This window comes from Ostrea edulis, chromosome 4, assembly GCF_947568905.1.
Source record: "Ostrea edulis chromosome 4, xbOstEdul1.1, whole genome shotgun sequence".
NCBI lineage: Eukaryota > Metazoa > Mollusca > Bivalvia > Ostreida > Ostreidae > Ostrea > Ostrea edulis.
In genome coordinates this window covers 72,494,240-72,514,721 of record NC_079167.1, presented here as the reverse complement: position 1 = coordinate 72,514,721, position 20,482 = coordinate 72,494,240, and the positions used below count along the sequence as shown (strand labels likewise).

The following is a 20,482-nucleotide window of genomic DNA, read 5'->3' as shown; positions in this document are numbered from 1 at the left end:
AAACACAACCACGACATAGAACCACTAAACACAACCACAGCATAGAACCACTAAACAACCATGACAGAACTACTACAACACAACCACAACATAGAACCACTACAACACAACCACAACAGAATTACTGCCACAACCATGACATTATAGAACCACTACAACACAACCATGACATTATAGAACCACTACAACATAACAGAACCACTACAACACAACCACAACATTATAGAACCACTACAACACAACCACAACATTATAGAACCATGACATTAAAGAACCACTACAATACAACCAAGACATTATAGAACCAACACAACCATGACAGAACTACTAAACACAACCATGACAGAACCACTACAACACAACCACATTATTATAGAACCACTACAACACAACCACGACAATATAGAACCACAACAACACAAAATCACTGTACAACATTAAACTATTACAATATAGAGCTACTTCGAGACAGAACCATTACAACACAAACTGGCTACAATATGTACAACATACTAAACTACAGCATTTTACCATTACACTATTAAATATAGAACCACTGTGTAATCACTGCAACATAGAGGAACCAGGGGCAAAGTGATCAAGTCCTACAATATCGGTAGATCCCTATCTACCACTTCACCATTATCCCAGAGTGAATTACACTGGTTCCAAGACCGACATTTCAGAACCTGAACAAGTTCTTGTCCCTGTCGTCAACCATTGCTGTTTGGAACTTCATACCGACTCTACATAACAATAGATAAGCCATAGAAAACCGGGATCTTATTTTCAACCTTAGTAGTGATCTTTTTACAGTGATCATTGGGTCGATTGATGTTTTCACACCAGTTGTTACGCTGTTCTTTGAATATTGATTTTGACTACAGATTATTATACCCAACGAAGTTCAGGGGGGTATATAGGAATCACTCTGTCTGTCTGTCCGTGCAGATTCGTATCCGGGCCATAGCTTCTTTGTTCTCTGACTTAGGCATACCATATTTGGCACACAGGTGGATCACCATGAGACGACGTGTCGAGTACCTTCATTACCTTGACCTCAAGGTCAAAATTAAAGGGTTTTTTTTTTACAATGGATTCGTGTCCGGGCCATGACTTCTTTGTTCTTTGACATAGGCATACCATATTTGACACATGAGTGTATCACCATGAGACGATGTGTCATGACCTGCATATGACCTTGACCTCAAGGTCAAAATTAAAGGTTTTTACAATGGATTCATGTCAGGGCCATGACTTCTTTGTTCTTTGACATAAGCATACCATATTCTTAGTGAGCATTGCTCACAGTACCTCTTGTTCCATTGACCTGTTCAAATTAGAGGGCTCGCGTGCACGGCGGATGTGATAGGTCAACAGGGTATGCTTACTTCTAGACGCCTGATCCTACCTCTGGTGTTTTTAGGCGTCCATGTTTTTCCAGCTCTTAAATTCGTATTCTTTATAGGTTTAATGACATTGTTCGTTACCTTACCCTTTATCACGCACCTGTTCCCCATCACGCACCTGTTCCCCATCACGCACCTGTTCCCCATCACGCACCTGTTCCCCATCACGCACCTGTTCCCCATCACGCACCTGTTCCCCATCACGTACCTGTTCCCCATCACGCACCTGTTCCCCATCACGTACCTGTTCCCCATCACGTACCTGTTCCCCATCACGCACCTGTTCCCCATGGTTCATCCAGCACTCAACGAGTTCTAGTTCTATACGGGTGGAAGGAGAACGCCATGTGCGTTTACGCCGTTTAGGGCAAGCGAGAACCCCCCCCCCCCCAAAAAAAATATTTAAACGTGTTCTGCAAGTTCAGTTCCCGTGTTTTTAGACTGGCACTACAATGGTCCGACAGTTGATGATCATGGGTGTTTAATGTCGCGTATGATTAACTATTTAATTGGGATCCTAGATTTTCTTAGACATTGGTTACCACCAACAATTAGAATGTGTCCCGTTCATGAAAAATCCAAAGTTTTCTTCAGACGCGTAGTTTAATATGCTCTCCTTACTCAGCACCGAAAATCCATTATACCCCAATCACCGCAGACGACACAAACAATTTCAGTCTAGTACACAACATTTGTAATCACATCAACGAGCATGTTAGACAGCCTCCAAAGCTACGACAAACCATGTCACTATACTATAGACAGCTGGCTGTGACTTATAATTGTCTAATTTGGTTGCCATGCCCCATTTCGTATGACATACTGATCGACCCTATTCCAGGTTCCAAAGTCGTAGCTTCGAAGGATGATGTTTCAGTCAAATCTTGCATAACCACCATTTACATCTACCTCATCAGATTAATGATTGATTATTGTTTAACGTGCCTCTCGTAAATATTTCACTCATATCGAGACGTCACCATTACCGGTGAAGGGCTGCAAAATTTAGACCTATGCTCGGCGCTTATGGCCTTTGAGCAGGGAGGGATCTTTATCGTGCCACACCTGATGTGACACGGGAATTCGGTTTTTGCGGTTTCATCCAAAGGACCGCCCCATTTAGTCGCCTTCTACGACAAGCGAGGGGTACTGAGGACCTAATCAGATGATAGGTCACTTTCAGACATTGAGGAAAGAATGCAGACTATTTCTTAAGGTAGCTCCACCTTCATGTGATTTATTAATATTAATGGTTGAAAGTGGAAAACATATATTAATTTCCACTCAATATATTAAGATTTAATTTATAACCAAAGAAAATGTGTATGTTGCCACCTTTTTAAAGATGTCGGACATACAAAGACAGAGGTATATGTTAACATTAGAAAAACACACATTTTCGTTATAGAAAATAATAAAAATAAATAAAAACTTGTCAACAATATTTTTCAAAAAGAATGCTAATTCTTAGATAAATATAAATTAATTGTGGATATTAGGGGAATTACTGTATAATAGACGAAGTAGAAGATACCAGCATAAGAGTTATTACCCTTGACAACATTTTTTTTTATCAAAAATAATTGATTATCTATGGAAAATATAAACTTTTCAAGTATCAATAGTTTTGAGGAAAAAAAATATGCATTGAATAAAATTCTTTTGAAAGATATATTTTTATCATGCGCAACGTTTAGTCTAATAAAGATTTTTGCAAAAACCTATGACATCACATGAGGATCGATCAACTTTAAGAGCTGTTCCATCAGATGTAACTAAAGATGCTGTTACCGTAAGAGACCAATCGACGTTTTATTTGGGGGGGGGGGGGGGGGGTACTGGAACTTGATAACACATTCGTTGATTTACCCGTTGATTGTTAGAGCAAGTCCCTATTTTTTCCCCATCTACATCAAATCTTGACTAGGCGTTGACGCCCATCACCAATGGATAAACATGTTCTAGAACCATTGACTATAGATTGTTGAATGTTTACAGAGAGGTCTAAGGAAAAAGCGAACAACACCTTGTAAAAGGCCCTTTCACTGTTCGTTATCTTCACTTTTCATCAGGGAATTCAACTTTTTCGTGCTTTGTAAAGTCGTTGGTTTATTCTTCTTCAAATGTTGCCAATATTAAAGGACGCCTGACGCCTGCCTTCTAGTTTTAGAAGATTATATGATTCTGCAGTATTCCGAATCCCCAGACTTAGTCAGCATTGATGCTTCTCAGAAATTCGTATGCATAATTAAGGTATGAGCACATGTCATAAATCAAAGCATTAGAAGATCCAAATTTTTCCCGGAAGTCGTTTCCTTTAATTTGGTTTGTTCTTAAATATGCTGACGTTGTATAACATAAGATAATTCGAAGGAAATGACATGCAGTTCGAATCTTCCTGAAGAGAATATGGAATCGGAAATAAAGCCGACAGAAAGACCGCGTGATAACGAAATCCGTAAATTCGCTGTGTGTTTGTACAGTTTGTTTTACGTGGTCCCGCCAACAAACAACCGGAAATGTTTGGTGTTGCTCCATCCACTTTCCTGTTTCCTCGGTTTTTTAATCATTAATTTGTAAAGTAAAATCAAATGCCCTTTGATACGTGTATGTTTAGTAGTGCTTCTTGGAAATTTTTTATAATCTTTTCAAAATGTTAAATTCTGACATTTTTTTTTTAAATTTACGAGAACTGATTGTTGTTTAGTGCCCTGAAGATTGGGAGAGCTGATTACGCTGTATTTCTAACCTCGGGTACGGACAGACAGAACTAAAGGGACGAAGTAAGTAGTAAAATATGGGCACACATACTTCATGGAATTGTTACAAAGTTCAACTTTCTGAGCACTTTGTGTAAAGAACGGAAATTAATCATATTAATCCACTGTGAGGTATCATTCTTACATGAAATCAGGGAATAATCGTATCATTTTTGGTCGTCCAATCTGCTGATTCTGACTGACGTCATTACTGTCATGGTAACATTTCATTAGATACTGGCCTATGTAAAAATGGAGTTATCACGTGTTACCCTCTTTTGCGCCACACCCACCCTGACATGTTTTGTTGCATTGGGTTTGGGAGTCATTCATATCTTGCAGTGGGATTTGAATTCGGCTTACTTTTAGTTTCTACCACTAAGCTACGTGGGAGACACATTATAGCCTAATAATGATAAAAGATACAGCTGTAAATTATTGATTGATTGAATATTGTTTAACGGGAGTCCCTCTCGAGAATATTTCACTCATATGGAGACATCATCGTTGCCGGTGAAGGGCTGCAAAATTTAGGCCTATGCTTTGCGCTTATGGCCTTTAAACAGGGAGGGATCTTTATCGTGCCACACCTGCTGTGACACGGGACCTCGGTTTTTGTGGTCTCATCCGAAGGATCACCCCATTTAGTCACCTCTCACGACAAGGAAGGGGTACTGAGGACCTATTCTAACCCGGATCCCCAAGGGTCAGCTGCAAATGAATTTATGCTGTGATTCTTCAGGAATTTGCTTACATGGATATTCTTAAAATTCTATATGATATCGATCAATTTTCTTTATTTTGCAGAATATACATCAACTGAAAACGTGTGTCTGAAATTTCTTGGATATCCAGAGCAAATCGTCCAGCACTAGAGTAACTAAACTACCACGTGTCCTCTGTATTTTCATTTGACCTAGCTGCACTTTTCAGAAGCAAAAACAAGTAGCCTGAGAGCCATATAAATTAGAAATGCCTGGGAAGGACCAAGATAAAGCGTCCAAAAACCGCCGTGACAGCAAAGACATCTCTTTAGACATATCAGAGGGAACCTCCTCAACCCGTGACTCTTCCATTTCAATGCCCCCCGCTCCAGACGGGGGCTATGGCTGGGTAATTGTACTCAGTGCGTTCTTCGTTATGGCTATAAGCGATGGATTTGCCTTATCATTTGGTGTTCTGTTTACAGAACTTTCGGAAGTTTTCAATGCAAGTAAAAGTGTGACTTCCATCATTGCTTCCTTATTCTATGGGGTTCCTCTGGTGTGTGGACCTATAGCAAGCATCATTATAAATAAATTAGGAAGCAGGAAAGCCCAGGTAATCGGAGGATTGATCACAAGTGCTGGCATCTTAGCCAGTGCTTTTGTGGATTCCATAGGCCTTATGTGTTTTACATTCGGATTCATTGCCGGATTCGGTCTCTCCATTGGATACGTAAATTCAGCGGTTATCGTTGCGTACTATTTTGAGAAGAAGCGATCCCTGGCGACTGGCCTGTCCGTTTGTGGATCTGGAATCGGTACATTTGTATTTGCTCCCTTTCTAGAGTTCCTCATCGAGGAGTATGGGTGGAGAGGATCTTTTGTCGTTCTAAGTGCGGTGACATTGAACTTAGTCGTCTGTGGAGCATTTATGAGGCCCTTGGAATTTACCCCAACCCAGAAATGGAGAAGGAATTTGAAGAAATTTGAAAATATGTCAAAAACATTATCAATATCAAGTTTACAAGATCATAGCTGTCACGCTAGCAGTTCAGATTTGATGAGTGGTACGGCAAAACGGTTACCTCAGAAAAAACAGCGTAGCCATTCTCAAGAACAACTTCCCACTTTTACAAAGAAATCTAGAAATATCCCTGTTGAGATGTCGAATGACAGTAGAAAATACGGTAGCAAGCGAAAGCGATCCTTTCAAAACTTCGATTCAGACGATATATCACGACCTAAAATATTCAATTCAGACACAACTACCAGCAACAGACCGGCCAAAAGCGATGGTCACGTAGTCTTTGCAGACGATGTGGGAAGTGGTACAGAAAACATTGTGAGAATGAGGAGCAAGAAAAAGCGTAGTGTTCATTTGAGGAATTCCTCTACAAAGACATTTACGCAGTATCCTTTGTCAAGAAAAGACCTGCTGTATAGGAGAAGCACGAGACGATTTTCAGTTAATCCAAAGCTCCGACGTAAAAGCAGCCCAGTTTTACATCAGGAAATCATAGATGACAGTCCCGATGAAGAAATTGTTGACTGTTGTTCAAATCAAAGGCTTCTGAAATTTCCTAAATTTATCAAGAAACTGTTCAAGTCGATGTTTGATTTCCAAATCATTAAAATTCCGTCTTTTTTTCTCTTTGTGCTGTCCAACTTCATCTTCTACTTCTGGGACGATGTTCCGTATGTGTTTTTGAACGACATTGCTGTAGAAGACGGGATAGAAAATCCAGCTATCATAATTTCGACCCTTGGAATTGTGAATACATTTGGACAGATTATATATGGATTTATAGGAGACAGGGACATCGATCTGATACTGCTATACGGGGTGTCCATCGGTCTTTCAGGACTGGCTTTGATGGCTGTGCCATGGTTCCAGTCCCTCATACCACTGTGTATATTTGCGGGTCTCTTTGGATTCTTCATTAGCGCCAATTATGCTTTGGATACGGTAATCGTGGTGGAAATAGTTGGAATCGACAAGCTTGCCAATTCCTATGGACTGACCATGATGATGCAGGGACTAGCCAATATAATAGGCCCCCCTGTGGCTGGTAAGTGGGTGTATTTTATAATACGATGTTATGCCTTTCATTTCATCACCAAACTTTGTGAAATCAATAGCATTTTTCAATCAAAGGACCTCATATAATAATATGCTAATTCTTACGTAACTAAGCACTCTACAGGAGTTTTGGAGGGATCGTGAATGACTTGAGATGGATATATTGAGATAAAGGAGTTAACCTATATGAATGACTCTTATATAAAAAGGTTTGACATGGATGGGCAGTAATTTTCATGATGAAACTGAGTGCATGTCCTATCTTTATAATTGCAATACCCGCACTCTACTAGTGTATGCCTCTCAAAGTAATAGGAGTGTATTTAAGATTTTTATCACAAATTAACTTGGTTTGATCATATGCATTTGTACAAGTATTACCCCTAATGGCTGTCAAGTTCGATATCGTGCACTGTAGTTACGAAGAACTGCATTTGACACAAGTAATTTAAAGTCATACTTCTGATAAATGCATGTATAGGTAAATAGGCTAACATCTCAAACATATTTGATTGAAGTTATTCTTAAATTATCATTCATTCTACATTCTTCACTTTGTTAGGCCGTTCTTGTTCCAGTGATTCTGACTACGGATTACTCCGTTTACCTGACCAAAATATAGGGCTCACGGCGGATGTGACCATTCGACAGGGAATGTTTACTCCTCCAACGCACCTGATCCCACATCTGGTATATCCAGGGGTCTATGTTTACCAAACTCTCTATTTTGTATTCTTTATCTATGAGTTGTGAGATTGATCACTGTTTTTCATGCTACGAGTAACTAGAAATTGAGCTTGCACTCTCAAAATTTGACTTGGTCATATTGCAACATTTAATATGTATCCTTACCGGTATCATGCTTGCAAGATTCATTACTGTCGCATTCGAGGGTCATTAAAAAAATACGTAGACTTTTGCCATATTTTTTTTTCTCTCTCAGAACGTCATATTACATCCAAAATTGGTAGACATAATAAAAAATAAATGATCTTAATAATAAAGAAGAAAATTCATATATGTAACGATATATTAGAAAACATTTCAAAAATTAAAACCGAAAAATGGGTTCACGGCACATGGTAAAATTTTGTTATTTACAAAAAATCATTATATAATGTTTAAAATTGTCAAATCTCTCAAAAAATGGCAATAAAACAGAATAAAATTTATACGCTCTAGTAGAGAATTATTATATTATTTTATAAGCGAAGTTTTGACGTAATATGTCGAGGCGTTCTATGGAAATCGGATCACAGGCAGTTCGCTTTCGTGAAGGTAAAAAAAAAAAAACATGACGTCGCAGGAAATTACGAATGGCGATAAGATTTTGTGTTACCACGTCACACCCCGGAAATCTCAAATGGAAACTGTTAAAATACTGGAAGCGGGTAATATGTCAAAAGTGAGTCGTGCTTTAGTGTATAAATGGCATAGATGATTTTCTTGTGGTAGAGAAGGACCTGGTAGGAAACTAATCATTGGTGAAGAACTTGTCAAAAGAATACGTAACGCTATATACATTGTGTATATATATATGGAAAATGATGGCCGCGTCACTGTCATGGAATTATCAGATATCCGAAACCGTCTTCACTATTATTACTGAACATTTGGAAATGAGAAGAGATACAGCCCGCTAGATGCCTAGAGAATAAAGCTAGAAGGCGCCACCGGCTGTGTGTGAAATGTAGAGGAGAATATTTTGAGAAACTGTGAAACGTGACGCTGTGTCGTTGTATTTTTTTGACGTAACGACGCTCCGTCGCGAAAGAACATACTGTTTTCAAAATCATATATGATGGATACTATATGATAAAATAAATAATTTCAAATCCAGTAATGTGTCGAATTTTAGTTTTCAAAAAAATATGTATACGAGAGAGATAATTGTCTGTATTTTTTGAATGACTCGTATACACCGGGTAGTTGCCTTTAAAGGCGAAAATTACTTACAGTGATCAATCTCATAACTCCTATAAGCAATACGAGAGAGAGAGAGTTGGGCAAACACGGACCCCTATATATACCAGAGGTGGGATTGAATTTGCTTGCTCGTGATAAAAATATAGATGAAAAATGAAGATGACGGACATTGATCAATCTCATGAATCATTACGAAAAGTATTTTTTTTAAATGAGAAGGGCAAACACGTACTCCTGAAAACACCAACGGTGGGATCAAATGAGGAAAAAATCCCTTGTGGACCGTCACACCCACAATGAGCCTTATATCCTGATCGGGTAAACGGATTAAACCGTAGTCAAAATCAGTATGTGAAGAGCGGTCTAACAAATCGTATGAAACGTGTCAGCATTCTACCTAATTTTTTGCAAGCAAGATCATTATAACGACCACAGAATTTTCGAAATGTTGACCTTTATCGAAATTGTTGAAACCCTTGTAACATAAACTTATTTATCAGTGGCCTGCCTCTGTTAAAAATGATCATACGCAGAACAGGCTTTCGTGTATCGAATCAGTTGAGAGACATAGACACCATATGCAGGTGATATTGGGATATTGCTATATAGATATTGGAAATGTTCAGTAAAATATATCGAGACCCTGTGGTGTCGTTTATGTCGGCTCGCTGTGACATATGAATGAAAGTGGACATTGTTAATAGATGAAAGGTCGTCGATATATCTAAATGTTGAGTTGGAGGCCATAGCAAGAATTGCGGTTAGGGGCGCAACTTTTTAAGGCTGGGGGCCTCAAGGCGTCCTCAAGTGGGTCCAGGGCGAATCCCTGGTGGGGGTCCTGGGGGCGAAGCCCTTAGAAGCTCCTGGGTTTTATAGGGCTTGAAATATGTTTGCTATGTAGTAAATTTTACTATTTTTCTGCCATTTTTAACAAGGTGAAATTAACTAAAAAGGATGTAAATTTTAAGAGTTTTGGGGTGAAAATGTAAGTTTTCCCAATAAAAGTAATTCAATAAATCAAAAGATTTTGTCCTTTATTTTTCCGAGAGTGGAAGAAATTATTGCTTCTTTTATCGTTTACATTTTTTTTAAACAAGAGACCATGATTTACCTTAAATTTGAAAATTTGGCGGCGCCCCCTTAAATCCGCCACTGATAAGAATACAAAAACAGGGCAGCTAATAAAGGATCTTAATTTGTGCTCATGGGAATTCCAACAAAATCTAATGTGGCATCCGAAGCAATTTTGGTTTTGTGCATTCTTACAGGACCAAACCTGGACAGTTTTACTGCATGACATGTCGGAGTCCTGTGAATATGCAAGGTGAAGATAACGAACAGTGATCAATCTCATAACTCCTACAAGCAATACAAAATAGATAGTTGGGCAAACACGGACCCCTGGACACACCAGAGGTGGGATCAGGTGCCTAGGAGGAGTAAGCATCCCCTGTTGACCGGTCACACCCGCCGTGAGCCCCATATCCGGATCAGGTAAACGGAGTTATCCGCAGTCAAAATCAGTGTGCCAAGAACGGCTTAACAATCGGTATGAAACACGTCAGACAGCATTTGACACAATGCGAGGTTGTATTGACGAACTAGATCGTTATAACGACCATAGAATTTGCGAAATGCTGACTTCAATCGAGACTGTTGAAATCCCTGTACCATCAACTTGTTTGTCAGTAGCTTACCTCGATTTAAAAACTGACTATACCCAGAACAAGCTCTTGCATATCGAATCAGTTGAGATATATAAACACCATATGCAGGTGATAATGGAATATTGCTACATAAATGTGGGAAGTTGACGATGGAGAAGCTGAAATCATCCAGTTTGTCATACAGTTGAGTTGTTAGTTTGCCGTTAATGTCTACTTTCAATAAAATATCTAAGTATGAAGCAGAAGTGGACGACTCTGTGGTGTCCTTTATTTCTCGCTCACAGGGATATATCAAATCGACATATGAATGAAAGCTATCATTGTTAATAGACAAAACGTCATCGATATATCTAAAAGTCGAATTGAAGGTCACAGCGAGAGATTTTTTCTTCTCACGTATAAGTTTTTGAATAAATTCTGCTTCATATGAATATACATTGTATACCTTTTTATTTGACAGATTATTTGAAAATTCTTACAGGAACACACCATTTTATTTGACAGGTTTGCTTTATGACATGTCGGGATCCTACGACCATACCTTTATAGCTGGGGGTGTATTCATTGCTTTTTCTGGTCTTATATTAGTCTTCGTGCCAATTGGGAGATGCATAAAGTTACTCGTTACACGAAAACAGTCCTTCAGCTACACAACTCCGGAATGGTGAAAAATCGTGGATGTTGCTAGAGAATGTCACACAATTCCTTCCAAGTGAGAACAACAGTCTGTTTAACGTCAATGAATAATGTGTACTACAGTGTATGTAGTATTTTTAATTTCATTTCCTCAAAACTGCCATCGTAATGTACATATCAAATAACCAGAGAACTTGTTTATTTCTCTGTTGCTTTAAATGTCGTTTTTCACTCTTTATAGAAACATTTGTTAATATTTTGTGTGTTACATATATATATGTATTTAGAATTATTTTATTAGCTTTTAAATGTCATACTTTAATTATTTTCTGTGTAAATTCTATAATTATCTGCTTTATTTTGTAACACATTCTCTTGTTTTCTGATAAACGTGTAAATCTTGCATTGTTAAAGCTGATGATTGGAATGCATGTAAAAGTATATCTGAATTTTCTTACTTGAGAAACCAAACCACCTTGAAACATCTGGAAATAAATCAACACGAACGACCTCTGAGGCTAGTTACTCCCGGAAGATGACGGAAAGTGTCCGAGACTTACATTTCGGAAGTAAAGTAAAGTAAATTTTATTTAAAGTCGGTACTATAGACTTGTTGAATGTGTATAGTGCCGACTTTAAATAAAATTTACTTTACTTTACTCCCGAAATGTAAGTCTCGGACATCTTCCGTCAGCCTTATCTGTATCGTGTAAATATATTGCGCGCGCCTACTTCACACGTGGTTAGACGACATCAGTAATGGCTTCAGTAAGTCTTGACATCGAGTTCATCTTTCGTATAAATAGGAATAAGGACTAATAAAATTAGAATAAATTCATTATGCAAAATCGTGTATAAAACTCTAAAGGTTAGTCCAATATGCACAGATCCAAGGATTGGTTGGAAAATAGTACGCGGTATGCTAATGAGACAGTCACATGGTCAGCACTCGGCTTGTTTCGGGAAAGTGTTAAAAATACGGACTATTTTCATTTATACGTTTACCGCTACAACCGTAGTTTTATATGCGTATTTCAAAGAGTTTTTTCTCCCGTTTTATTTCATTTATAGAATTCTATAATACGAGCTTTGAGGAGCATACGTACCTTTAACAGTTTATGATTTCTCCGAAATCAACGGATGAAATGAACGTGTTGAAATTCAGTCAAACTATTTCCAACGAACTAAAACTTCGGATATATATAGAGACCTCACCTTAAAAGAGGACAATGCATCGAGCACCTCCAGTTAACCTTGCATTATTTGTGAACAGTTTCATGTAAAATTCCCCAAAGGAAAAACACGTGACCATCATTTTGCTAAATGTGTTTCGAAATTTTCAGTCCAACGGTTCTTGTCTCCATGATGCTTGAGTTTGTGACGGATGCCAATGCCAATATAAAAAGGTCATTTCGTACACTCCGTTAATGTACACGGAATCAACAAAATCATTCAAAATTATTTCGAAAGTAGTCTGGAAAATGGACTACATGATGCAGCGGAAGGTCTGCTGAATATAAAGATAAAAAAGAAAATAAATAAAAAAAGGTATTCACGAGAAAGTTGAAATTTAAACTAATGACTTAACTTTTTAAATTTTATAAATGACTCGACCTTTTTAATTTCATAAATGACTTGACCTTTTTAATTTTATAGATTTTATAATTCTTAATACACCGCGGTAGCACATGTGCAAAGGACGAATGTTCAAATATGTTGGGGGAAAAATCAATACTTCTGAGAAAACTTTCAGCAGAGCACGAACTTACCCTAAGTCGGACTCTCTCAGTAGGTGGATGGAAATAAGATGAACAGTCAGAAAATATATTGACGCTTCCGAGGAGAATAACGTTTTTGATCAGAGACATTTTATTTTTTTAGGGATCTGTGCACGGAGGACGATGATGACTTTTATAATCTGAACGTTAAAGACGTTACGAATAGTCAAAATAGAAAATACGGAACTTTCGGGATGTGCCGTAACGACCGATTATATTTGATGTTTATACACCACGGTCACGTGATATAGCCAATTGTAGGGCAAAGTTGACATTGAAACAAATGGTGTTTCGCTAGCAGACGGTCGGTAAAGAGCTAAGCGCTGTCCTACGATGACGATCTAAGTCACTATTGGTGCTTAGTACCTCACAAGGAGTAAGTTAAATGCAAGGGAAAAGGCGTATTTAGACGCGTATCATTGGATGCAATGCGTGAAGTCTTGCCGACATCCTCAAGATATTCCCTATATTTATTTCCCCCGCCAACTCACATAATACCGAGCGAAGCTCGGGCCCGTCCGCGAAGCAAGGCTCTAAAGGTAACATGTATACGTAAAATAAAAAATGAGAAAATTTGCAAATAAATACGGATAATCTCTCTATACGTTCACTGAAAATTTTGTGATCCATATGGGCGCCGCCATTATGCTTTGTTCATTAGTTGCTTCTACAGTTATTCGTATTTTAATTTTGAATGCCAAAAATACAAGACTAACGTGCAATTTGTAATTCAAACACTCAGTTTGTTAAAAATGAATGGTATGATTATTATTGTTACAGTCTTTAGCCAATTATCAAATAGAAAAACAGTAATACGACTAAATAGATGAACGAGTTCATGAGTTTCTTTAAATAAAAATATACGATGTATTTACGCTTACTTTTTACCACTTTGAATTTATTGGTTAATTTTGTTTTGTTTTAACTGTCTTTTAAATTGCCAACGGGGTGTATTGTTATTTATAATTGTTTGATTTGAAAGAGAAAAATGTCGAGGCTAAATGTGATGTCACAATGCATGATTTACGTCGGCTGGCGTTATATTCCCCGCTTTAAATGAATAGGCGGATCATGTAGAACTGTTATCCTCGTATATCTTCCTTTAATATTTAGATGTTATTGGGAGTTTAGTGCAAGGAAAATTTCATAAATAATATATATTTTGAAATGAATTATTGTTTATAATTGTTTGGTTTGAAAGACGAAGAAAAAACTCAAGGCTACATCTGACGTCGCTATGCACGGTTTACGTCGGCTGGTGCTATATTCTCCGCGTTAAAGGAATAGGCGGATCCTCATAGATATACCCCTTTGATACTGGGCGTTTAGCGCAAGGAGAATTTCATAAATAATACATATTTTTAAATGAATTGTAATTTACCGTACTGAACAGAATTATGACTATCACTTGGGACACGCGAATGACCATATCATGCTTCCCACGGTCCAACGGTCACACTGTATATATATTACGATAAAATGTATTTTCCTATAAAATGGTTGTAGTGATTCCTTACTTTCAAAGATAGCATTTAAATAGAAATGAAGTATTCCATGCCTGTTTACTTAGTTGTCATTGTAATCCGGAAGTGACATGCCCTACAAATTGCGTTCTACATTGGTTCCCCGCTGATTGATGCTACACACAAACCCGTAGAGAAACGAGATCAACAGGGAACCAGTTTAATTACGTTCAACGCGCTATAAAAGTCAGAGTGGATCCGTATCTCGAAAGTCCCGTATTGGGTTAGTTCCTTTCTTTCAGGGGCTTCAGTCATTCCGTTATGGAGAATAAACTATTAAAACGCCAAACAAGCAACGCTTCCGAGTGGGTTATACTGCAAGCTTGTCAAAATGTGTCTAAGCAAATTAGGACTCTTTACTTCGCAGAAGAAAATTGCAATATCTTGGAATAAGTCAACTTGTCGATTTATCCCACTAACTATATATAAAACTTTTGACCCAATTTATATTGTCATTTTAAAAATTATTTTAGTATTCCACTTGGACTTGCAAACAAAAACGAATTATTAGCAATATGTATAAATAATGTTTGCCTGTTCTACATGTATTTAATTTTTACTTAGTTTGGTAGTATTAATACAAATATAAGATTCTTAGAAAATAAGGGACTTGTTTTTCTATGATGTTCAAAAATTGTTGTACTTGACCCCTTCCATTCTTCATATGTAACTCTGTTCAAATTCTCCCCTATGTTGTAGACTTAATTGAGAAATCATGGAAATAGAATACATTCCATACGATGAATGTATTCAATTTACTTATGAAAACACAAAAATTCATTTCAATTTTTGTAATTTTGGGAAAAAAGTTTCTTTGCAGCAAGTGTCATTAAATTCAGTATTAATGTTCCACACTGCAGTGGGTATTGAAATCTTGAATTTATATGTAACGTGAAAAACGTTATTTTAACGATAACAAATCAATGTAGCACAAAAAGCGCATGACGTCTCTGGACGTTCTTCTGTTGGAATAAAATCACAAAACTAAAACAGTAAAGATTTAAATTTATGACATGGAACTCCGATTAGTTAATACGAAGTTTCCGTAAATATATTAGAAATTGTACATCTGATTGTTCTTGGAACATACATTAAAATATATCATTTCATTGAATACATGTACTACACGCTAATAAATGTAAAAACAAATAAGTCATTGTTCGTAAAAAGATAGCATAATTACACAAGATTTGAACCAACGAGATTTTAGTCATGAGGCGTAATTTGGATGGAACAAACAGTATATTGTACATTCAAGAAGGTGAACAAGTCCATGTTTGTTTGAAGCAAGTGATTTGCAGAATCATTCAATGTTCCCGAAGTCTCGTATTAAAGAATGAATATCCAAAAGTGGATATTTCCTTTCAACAACAATACGTAAGCATTGGGTGACTTTCATAGGAAACGGTAGTTCGAGGTGCTCGCATATATGTTGTTCCTCATCTTCGACCTTTATCACGTCACAACAAAATTCTTCCTTTTCGGAAAGCAAGTTCAGGTTCCCACCAATCACTATTCAATTCAGGCAGTAGGTCAAATGTCTTGCGGCTGGTTGTGCTGTATATTAAGTTTAATTTAGCACAATAGCTTCTCTAAGTAAATTTAACATACCCTAGGTATGGTCATGGTCATGAAGCCAATTCTCTTATTAATGTTCCACACTGCAGTGGGTATTGAAATCTTGAATTTTATGAAATGTGAGAAACGTTATTTTAACGATAACAAATCAATATAGCACAAAAAGCGCATGACGTCTCTGGACATTCTTCTGTTGGAATAAAATCACAAAACTAAAACAGTAAAAAAAATAATTTATCACATGGAACTCCGATTAGTTAATACGAAGTTTCCGTAAATATATTAGAAATTGTACATCTGATTGTTCTTGGAACATACATTACAATATATCATTTCATGAAATACATGTACTACACTCTAATAAATGTAAAAACAAATAAGTCATTGTTCGTATAAAGATAGCATAATTACACATGATTTGAACCTACGAGATTTCATTCATGAGGTGTAATTTGGATGGAACAAACAGTATATTGTACATTCAAAAAGGTGACCAAGTCCAGTGGCCCTTTTCACAAAAACTCTTACGACTAAGCTAAAATTGTTAAAACACTGTAATTCTTTTATAATTCTTCGCTCACATATTTCTGAATGAGCAAAACTAAGTATATGCATTGGTGATGAAACTCTATTCTTACTCGAGACACAGTTGCACTCAGTTGTGTATAAGACAGAGACAAAATATTTGTCTTAGTCGTAAGATTTTTTGTGAAAATGCTGGGGTGGAAGGACCAGTGACAAAAATATACCTTACATTCTGGATTTATGGATCTTTTAGAGCCATTTCACTGCATAACGGCAGACAACGGTTTTAGTACATTGTTCTAAGATTTCACACTTCTTCATGCCACCTTGTTGACCCCTCCTAGCAGGCATGGGGGTAAGTTACATCAGTTATAAAATCTGGTGGTCAAGGAATCATTCCTTGTTTTTCGTCCCCCACTTATCAAAAATTAACAAAGGATCAGGCAATATACAACATCACCAACTCTTAAGTAAAACAATGTAGGAATCTAACTTCGATTTCTCTATTTCTACAGCTGTAGGCATATGCAGTTTACTTGCGGCAAAAGCGAGAGCTATAAGTTCTTATCGACAGTCCTCTGCTGCTCAGAAATGAATGCCACGCCTTTATTTTCCAATGAGAGAAATCATCCAGATTACAAGTCTGATAGCCAGTATCCATTTTGTTTAAAGATATATCTATATATTATATACCAAAATTAAAAAATGCCAATCAAAAAGATCCGCGGTGTACTTCAAGAATAACGCAGGCATCCATTGTTGTTTACGTTAACACGGCTATCCCCGATTGACCTTTGACATGCATATATAATTAGCTGTAACAATATGGCGATCTCGTACGTGCAATAGGACTATGATCACAGGTTTGTTTGAAGCAAGTGAACAGCAGAATCATTCAATGTTCCCGAAGTCTCGTATTAAAGAATGAATATCCAAGAGTGGATATTTCCTTTCAACAACAATACGTAAGCATATGGTGACTGTCATTGGAAAAGGTAGTTCGAGGTGCTCGCATATATGTTGTTCCTCACCTTCGACCTTTATCACGTCACAACAAAGTTCTTCCATTTCGGAAAGCACGTTCAGGTTCCCACCAACAATGCACAGTGATCCGTGGTCCATGAAAAGTCCAAAGTCCCTTTTGGAAAAGCCCTTGATCTTTCGTAGTGTGTGATGTTCCTCCTTGCCACTGAAAGATATTATATCCCCATTATCGCAGACGACATGGACAGTGTCGTCGAATTTTACAGCATTGGTGAATTTAGGGGACGTGGGGAGGTTTGCAATTAATGTACACGTGCCAGTCCTAGTGTCGAAACACTGTATCCCGGCTGTTTTCGCTGCAAAGCTTGAACAACTTCCCAAAATAAAGACTTTCTTGTCCATGACTGCCGCGGAGCATTTATCAACCCCGTAATTGAGTTCTCCAACCGATTCCCATTTCTCGGTCTCCATGTCATATCGTTCGATGCTACTTAAAGTCCCGAAGTTGTAGCCACCAAGTACATAAAGCGAGTCTCGCACTGCCACCATTGAGTGTCTATATCTGCCGCAGCACATAGGCGAGCGCTTCCACCATTGTGAAAATTTGGCAGAATATCTCAAGCAAGAGGTCATATTCGAAGTTCCACCGGTTATGAATATGTCGTTACCATAAGAGCAAACTGCAAATTCGTCTCCAAGTGGGGTATGGATCGGTTGAAGCGCAACCCACCTTTTGTTTGAAAAGCTGTATCCCATGAACTCTGTAACGATCAAACCATCGCTGGCAAGGCGTTTCCCTACAACCGCTAGAACCATTTCTTGCTCAGCGTTATATCTGTACGGTTTCTCGTCCCACATCAGCTCCTGGCGCCTGGAAGGCAAGGCGTGGTACTTGATTGCATTTTTTACTTCCTTGTGACAACTTTCATGTTCAAGAATATACGGATGTTGATCTAGGTGATCTAACAAGTATTCAAGACTGACTGAAGTAAGTCGAATGTTTTCGAAGAGATCTGGCAAAGCAACTTTTCGACGAGTTTCGTCCGCTTCTATCCAACGAAAAAGAGCCTTGCAAACAATCTCTTCCCCAGAGGAGATAAGACGTTCGTCGCGTAATATGAGGTCCAATTCGTCCTTTTCAAGCTTTAAAAAGTCGTCACTTTGACTTATTTCGTCGAATTTGGATAGGAGAAAAGGTTGACTACTTTCTGTTAGTGACTCAATGTTATGTGATATCCCTAGTTTCCAGACCCCCAAACAGTTGTTGACGTCGACGTTACCCAGGATGAACTCTTCACACTCAAACTGTAAATGCGCAATCTGGAGCATAGCAGAAACCTGCAGGAGTTCCCCGACGTTGTCTGGTTCTATGATATCTTTTCCAAAATAGATGTACTGCAGGACTTCATCGAATGTCTGAGAGCTAACGTTGTGAATAGTTGTGGACATGGAGTTGGACTCCATCATCCCAGAGGAGAACATGACGTCAAAGTAGGAAGATACAGATGACAGGACCACTCGGTGACACCGGAAGGACTGGTCTTCCACATGGATGATGACATCCGTAAACCGCTGCGTTTTGTACATTTTACGGATGCCTTCCAGCAAACAATCACAAACGCTTGACCGTGCTTCTTCCATTTTCACTTTCTTCTTCTTTTCTCTCCCCAAGTCTGTAGAATAAAAGCAACAACTTTCATTTGATTTCTTTGTATTTGCCATTCGTATAATGTATGCATGTATATTAGGTTTCTTATAATCCTCACAGTACAAACTGGCTGGGATTACTTGTGTTTAGTTTCTCATTAAGCTACACATCTGTAGAACATTTGTTGTAGATATATACTGATAGACAGCCAGCAAACTTAGTAACAATTACTATACATCTATATCCATACAGATAAATATCATATGTCGAGATTCTAGTATAACAGCGTGATATTAAAAGCAGTCTAAGATAATGATGTTCGCCGTGTATGTTATTGTTGTATTTCCGTGTCTTTCTGATTTCTAAATCCTAACCCTAAATCGGTGATAAACTTTAGCCAACGTTTGTTTGGCCAATGTTTCTTTGGGGAATTAGAATTAGAATTCTTTCTAAGGATTAATTAAACAACTTTGTCCATTTTTTAAATTATAACTGAACCACCAAGATCTAGTTATCCCCTGCGGCATTTTATGGGATTTATTTTTACGTGTCAACAAGTCTCGGAAATGAACATCGCCTTAAAACATGTTTTGTATTGTCTGTTAAGACCCCAGGGCCTGCCTATCAGGGTGTCAATTATCGTGTCGCCGCCAAACAAGCCGTATCACATTGTAAACTTTTGTTTGTTTATTGACCAAAGCAGCCCTGTGGCTCATAGGTAAGCTGTGTACAATACCAGCAAATGGCATAGGATTAAAAAATACAATATGTAAACATGTAATTATCAGATAAAAAGCTGTAATAAATCAAAGTAACTAAAACTGAAACATCATAAATGGCAGTTCACATATGCCGCGCTTCTCTTTGTTTCGCTGCCTTCAATAAATACTGACAAAGCAACTTAATAGTTGTTATATATACTAAAAAGTTGTACAAGTCTGGATTTTAAATAAAACAACATTGCGTTTTATAATTTGAACTCGTTCATGCATAATATGTGCACAAAATTGTTCAAGGTTGACATATTTAATATGAAGATTGAGAGGACCCCCCCCCCCCCCCCGAAACTCCATAATTTTAGTATCAAACAACGTTAACGGTCTAGATTTTGTCTATTTCTGCAGTATAAATTTTCTCTACTTGAATGCCTAAAATGAAATTGTTTTTCACTTTTTATGACCAAAATCTGCTGTCTAATGTGTTTATAGGGGTTCACAAAAAATTAAGGCTATTATCAAAGCAGCTCACTTTAGAGAGCTTACTAT

At 37.7% G+C, this 20,482-nt stretch overlaps 2 protein-coding genes across 2 annotated transcripts; one reads left to right on the top strand and one right to left on the bottom strand.

The window, feature by feature from the left end:
- The first annotated feature begins 5,140 nt into the window (after positions 1-5,140).
- On the top strand, positions 5,141-11,488 carry LOC125669140 (monocarboxylate transporter 9-like). Its single transcript, XM_048903590.2, has 2 exons — positions 5,141-6,941; positions 11,050-11,488. The coding sequence occupies exons 1-2, from the start codon at positions 5,141-5,143 to the stop codon at positions 11,211-11,213; spliced, it is 1,965 nt and encodes a 654-aa protein (XP_048759547.2). The 3' UTR covers positions 11,214-11,488.
- Positions 11,489-16,282: 4,794 nt separating this feature from the next.
- On the bottom strand, positions 16,283-19,380 carry LOC125672455 (kelch-like protein 24). Its single transcript, XM_056163717.1, has one exon. It carries the CDS (start codon positions 19,289-19,291, stop codon positions 17,477-17,479), a length of 1,815 nt encoding a protein of 604 aa, XP_056019692.1. The 5' UTR covers positions 19,292-19,380; the 3' UTR covers positions 16,283-17,476.
- Positions 19,381-20,482: the final 1,102 nt, after the last annotated feature.